The sequence below is a fragment of the Oncorhynchus masou genome, chromosome 7, assembly GCF_036934945.1.
Source record: "Oncorhynchus masou masou isolate Uvic2021 chromosome 7, UVic_Omas_1.1, whole genome shotgun sequence".
Lineage (NCBI taxonomy): Eukaryota > Metazoa > Chordata > Actinopteri > Salmoniformes > Salmonidae > Oncorhynchus > Oncorhynchus masou.
Window position 1 is genome coordinate 4,988,485 of NC_088218.1, and position 6,000 is coordinate 4,994,484.

The 6,000-nt window shown below is 52.7% G+C and overlaps 1 protein-coding gene across 1 annotated transcript in view; it reads right to left on the reverse strand.

Moving 5' to 3' along the window:
• The window catches only part of LOC135542928 (dystrophin-like), a 28,676-nt gene extending 22,974 nt beyond the window's left edge, over positions 1-5,702 (reverse strand). Inside the window, exons 1-4 of the mRNA XM_064970063.1 lie at positions 5,601-5,702; positions 4,019-4,080; positions 3,560-3,634; positions 643-844 (exon numbers count right to left, since the gene is read on the reverse strand). Of these exons, the coding sequence (XP_064826135.1) occupies positions 643-844; positions 3,560-3,634; positions 4,019-4,043 (302 nt within the window). The 5' untranslated portion in view covers positions 4,044-4,080; positions 5,601-5,702. The remainder of the gene's footprint in view (positions 1-642; positions 845-3,559; positions 3,635-4,018; positions 4,081-5,600) is intronic.
• Between the last annotated feature and the right edge of the window lie 298 nt (positions 5,703-6,000).

A 6,000-nucleotide genomic window follows, 5' to 3' on the forward strand; every position in this document is an offset into this window, starting at 1 on the left:
CCAATGTATACTGAGATTTTTTTATGTAAATATGAACTTTATCAAACAAAACATACATGTATTGTGTAACATGAAGTCCTATGAGTGTCATCTGATGAAGATCATCAAAGGTTAGTAATTAATTTTTATCTCTATTTGTGCTTTTTGTGACTTTGTGCGTTTTTGTGACCTAACATAATCGTTTGTGGTGCTTTCGCTGTAAAGCCTATTTGAAATCGGACACTGTGGTGGGATTAACAACAAGGTTACCTTTAAAACGGTATAAGATACATGTTTGTATGTTTGAGGAATTTTAATTATGAGATTTCTGTTGTTTTGAATTTGGCGCCCTGCACTTTCACTGGCTGTTGTCATATCGATCCCGTTAACGGGATTGCAGCCCTAAGAAGTTTTAAGTACGTGTCGATAGGGACATGTCGCTAGGGACGTGTCGTTAAGTACGCGTCGTGTCGTTAAGTACGTGTCGTTAGGGACGTGTCGATAGGGACATGTCATTAAGTACGCGTCGTGTCGTTAAGTACGTGTCGCTAGGGACGTGTCGTTAGGGACGTATCGTTAAGTACGCGTCGTGTCGTTAAGTCGTGTCGTTAGGGACGTGTCGTTAGGGACTTGTCGTGAGTGTTGTGTGTGTACTATACGTACGTGTCATAAACATTGAGCAGCCAGTTGAGACACATGTCGACACACAGCGGGACGTTGACCAGGTTCCCATGCTGCTGGTCCAGTTTCTCATAGAGGCTGGTCAGACACGTCATCACCTGCATGATGTCCATCAGATGCTCATTCTGCTTCAGGCCATGCTGCTCAAAGACCTCACACGCTGCGGGCATACCCAGGAGGTCCACTGGAGAGGAGAGGAGGGAGGGAGTTGAGATGAGGGACGGGAGAGAGGAGAGGATGAGATGAGGGAGGGGAGAGGGGAGAGGATGAGATGAGGGAGGGGAGAGAGGAGAGGATGAGATGAGGGAGGGAGGAGGAGAGAGGAGTGGAGGAGAGGAGGGAGGTAGGAGAGAGGGGAGAGGATGAGATGAGGGAGGGGAGAGAGGAGAGGATGAGATGAGGGAGGGGAGAGAGGAGAGGATGAGATGAGGGAGGGGAGAGAGGAGAGGATGAGATGAAGGAGGGGAGAGAGGAGAGGATGAGATGAGGGAGGAGGAGAGAGGAGTGGAGGAGATGAGGGAGGGAGGAGGAGAGAGGAGTGGAGGAGAGTAGGGAGGGAGGAGAGAGAGGAGAGGATGAGATGAGGGAGGGAGGAGGAGAGAGGAGAGGAGGAGAGGAGGGAGATAGGAGAGAGAGGATGAGATGAAGGAGGGGAGAGAGGAGAGGATGAGATGAGGGAGGGAGGAGGAGAGAGGAGTGGAGGAGAGGAGGGAGGTAGGAGAGAGAGGAGAGGATGAGATGAGGGAGGGAGGAGGAGAGAGGAGTGGAGGAGAGGAGGGAGATAGGAGAGAGAGGAGAGGATGAGATGAAGGAGGGGAGAGAGGTGAGGATGAGATGAAGGAGGGGAGAGAGGAGAGGATTAGATGAGGGAGGAGGAGAGAGGAGTGGAGGAGATGAGTCAGGGAGGAGGAGAGAGAGGAGTGGAGGAGAGTAGGGAGGGAGGAGAGAGAGGAGAGGATGAGATGAGGGAGGGAGGAGGAGGAGGAGGAGAGGAGGAGAGGAGGGAGATAGGAGAGAGAGGATGAGATGAAGGAGGGGGAGAGGAGAGGATGAGATGAGGGAGGGGGAGAGAGGAGAGGATGAGATGAGATGAGGGAGGGGAGAGAGGGAGGGATGAGATGAAGGAGGGGAGAGAGGAGAGGATGAGATGAAGGAGGGGAGAGAGGAGAGGATGAGATGAGGGAGGAGGAGAGAGGAGTGGAGGAGATGAGGGAGGGAGGAGGAGAGAGGAGTGGAGGAGAGGAGGGAGGGAGGAGAGAGAGGAGAGGATGAGATGGAGGGGAGTGAGGAGTGGATGATATGAGGGAGGAATGGAAGAGAGAGGAGTGGAGGAGATGAGGGAGGGGAGAGAGGAGAGGATGAGATGAGGGAGGGATGGAGGAGGAGTTGAGAGAGGAGCAGTGGTGGAGGGAGGGGATGTGTAACTGATGTGTAACAGAGTAACTGATGTGTAACTGATGTGTAACAGAGTAACTGAGGTGTAACTGATGTGTAACTGATGTGTAACGATGAATGAGTGAGTGATGGAGAGTGTGAGGGGAGGACAACGGACGAGAGGGTGATGGAGTAGAGGAGGTACTGTAGGACAGTAACTCTGTGAGGGCTGATGGAGTAGAGGAGGTACTGTAGGACAGTGACTCTGTAAGGGGTGATGGAGTAGAGGAGGTACTGTAGGACAGTGACTCTGTGAGGGGTGATGGAGTGGAGGAGGTACTGTAGGACAGTGACTCTGTGAGGGCTGATGGAGTAGAGGAGTAGAGGAGGTACTGTAGGACAGGGACTCTAAGGGGTAATGGAGTAGAGGAGGTACTGTAGGACAGTGACTCTGTGTGGGGTGATGCAGTAGAGGAGGTACTGTAGGACAGTGACTCTGTGAGGGCTGATGGAGTAGAGGCGGCACTGTCGGACAGGGACTCTGTGAGGGGTGATGGAGTAGAGGAGTAGAGGAGGTACTGTAGGACAGGGACTGTGAGGGGTGATGGAGTAGAGGAGTAGAAGAGGTACTGTAGGACAGGGACTCTGTGAGGGCTGATGGAGTAGAGGAGGTACTGTCGGACAGGGACTCTGTGAGGGCTGATGGAGTAGAGGAGGTACTGTAGGACAGTAGTTTTGGGTGGTGACACTGTGAGAGGGCTGGAGAGCTGGTGGGGGAGATGAGGTAGATTGGGCGGTGACACTGTGAGAGGGCTGGAGAGCTGGTGGGGGAGATGAGGTAGTTTGGGCGGTGACACTGTGAGAGGGCTGGAGAGCTGGTGGGGGAGATGAGGTAGTTTGGGCAGTAACACTGTGAGAGGGCTGGAGAGCTGGTGGGGGAGATGAGGTAGTTTGGGCGGTGACACTGTGAGAGGGCTGGAGAGCTGGTGGGGGAGATGAGGTAGTTTGGGCAGTAACACTGTGAGAGGGCTGGAGAGCTGGTGGGGGAGATAAGGTAGTTTGGGCGGTGACACTGTGAGAGGGCTGGAGAGCTGGTGGGGGAGATGAGGTAGTTTGGGCGGTGACACTGTGAGAGGGTTGGAGAGCTGGTGGGGGAGATGAGGTAGTTTGGGCGGTGACACTGTGAGAGGGCTGGAGAGCTGGTGGGGGAGATGAGGTAGTTTGGGCGATGACACTGTGAGAGGGCTGGAAAGCTGGTGGGGGAGATGAGGTAGTTTGGGCGATGACACTGTGAGAGGGCTGGAGAGCTGGTGGGGGAGATGAGGTAGTTTGGGCGGTGACACTGTGAGAGGGCTGGAAAGCTGGTGGGGGAGATGAGGTAGTTTGGGCGATGACACTGTGAGAGGGCTGGAGAGCTGGTGGGGGAGATGAGGTAGTTTGGGCGGTGACACTGTGAGAGGGCTGGAGAGCTGGTGGGGGAGATGAGGTAGTTTGGGCAGTGACACTGTGAGAGGGTTGGACTTACGACACAGAGCTTTCTGCAGGCGCCTCAGCTTCATGGCTGTCCGGTAGGCTGAGAAACGCACGTTGTTCAGGTCGGCTGCAGAGACGCATGGAGAGACAGTCACTAAAACTAAACACAGTGTATCTCCATCCAGAATCAGCCATTGGTCCTGCTACTGGACTTGATGTAGCTCGCTCACACTTTTGGTACAATACAATACAATAGTAAAGATCTAGGGTTGCAAAATTCCAGAAACATTCAATAAATTCTCTCTGGTTTTCCCGAAATCCTGGATGAAGGAGGATTCCCGGAATCAGAAGGGAATAAGCAGGAAAACCAACCGGGATGTTTTGGAAAACAGGGAATTTATTGAAAGTACACTGAATTTTAAAACCCAAACCTCATCAAGTGCAACTGAAATAGGTCCTACTTGACAAAGGTTCAATTTGTCTGTTGGTCCACTGTATGTGGACCTCTTACCCAGAGACTGGTAGAGGTCGGCCATCTTGGGATGGTCCCAGCATGTTGTCTGTGTCTGGTGGCTGAAGGAGAGGTCAGGAGAATACAGAGGTCAATACAACCTGGCCCGTGCACAGATATTTCGGGGTCCCAAAAAGCTCGTTAAGCAATTATGACTTTGATCATTTAGTTCCATAGAAGCAAAAGAGGGACACATCTTAAAGGCAAATTAAATGACACAAATACAAATCCCTTAGCCTCAAAGGCTTCGGTCTTATTCACTTCAATAATCCTACCATATGCTACAGTTACCATGACGACGTTACAGGCAGTGGGTTCAGAACAACAACAAAATGTATACAACAACAAATATCAGTGTGTGAATTTCTACCACCACCCAAACGGACACTTTGGAGATTGGAAGGGCAAAGGGGCATGTGCTCTGCTCAGGTAGAGCCCTATCTGTCCACGTGCCTGAATACACACACACACACACACACACACACACACACACACACACACACACACACACACACACACACACACACACACACACACACACACACACACACACACACACACACACACACACACACACACACACACACACACACACACACACACACACACACACACACACACACACACAGCGCAAGGGACGTTGTTGACTGCAAAGAGTACACAAAGGGGTTATATCACATGTGACGCCGTGTACACACTGATTGTGGGTCTGGGGTGAAGCAGGGTAAAGGGACCAGGGAAGACAGCGATGGGTCCTGTGAGGTGAAGCAGGGTGAAGCAGGGTAAAGGGACCAGGGAAGACAGTGATGGGTCCTGTGGGGTGAAGCAGGGTAAAGGGACCAGGGAAGACAGTGATGGTCCTGTGAGGTGAAGCAGGGTGAAGCAGGGTAAAGGGACCAGGGAAGACAGTGATGGTCCTGTGGGGTGAAGCAGGGTGAAGGGACCAGGGAAGACAGTGATGGTCCTGTGGGGTGAAGCAGGGTGAAGTAGGGTGAAGCAGGGTAAAGGGACCAGGGAAGACAGTGATGGTCCTGTGGGGTGAAGCAGGGTGAAGCAGGGTAAAGAGACCAGGGAAGACAGTGATGGTCCTGTGGGGTGAAGCAGGGTAAAGGGACCAGGGAAGACAGTGATGGTCCTGTGGGGTGAAGCAGGGTGAAGGGACCAGGGAAGACAGTGATGGGTCCTGTGGGGTGAAGCAGGGTGAAGCAGGGCGAAGCAGGGTAAAGGGACCAGGGAAGACAGTGATGGTCCTGTAGGGTGAAGCAGGGTGAAGCAGGGTAAAGGGACCAGGGAAGACAGTGATGGTCCTGTAGGGGTGAAGCAGGGTAAAGGGACCAGGGAAGACAGTGATGGTCCTGTGGGGTGAAAGGGTGAAGGGACCAGGGAAGACAGTGATGGGTCCTGTGGGGTGAAGCAGGGTGAAGCAGGGTAAAGGGACCAGGGAAGACAGTGATGGGTCCTGTGGGGTGAAGCAGGGTGAAGCAGGGTAAAGGGACCAGGGAAGACAGTAAAGACAGTGGGTGATGGTTCCTGCATTTCAAACACCACTCAGACTAAAACTCTCAGCATGACCCTCTCTCACCTTGGCAACGAGGACAGCCGCTGCTGGCTCCACTGGAGAGTGTGTGTGTGTGTGTGTGTGTGTGTGTGTGTGTGTGTGTGTGTGTGTGTGTGTGTGTGTGTGTGTGGCGGCACTTAAACTGGCTAGCTGTTATATAATTCCACCTGCTTTTACAGTGACTCTGTGTCAAATCACTGAGTCTAGCCAAAGTGTTAGCTACTAGTTACAGTACTACCTCTCTCCTTTCCTCCTCCTTTCCTCTCTTCCTCCTCCTTCTCCACATGACCTCCTCCTCTACCTCCACCTCTCTTCCACCTCTCCTCTCCTCCTCCACCTCCTTCTCCACATGACCTCCTCCTCCACCTCTCTTCCTCCACCTCTTCCTCCTTTCCTCCTCCCACCTCTCTTCACCTCCTTCTCC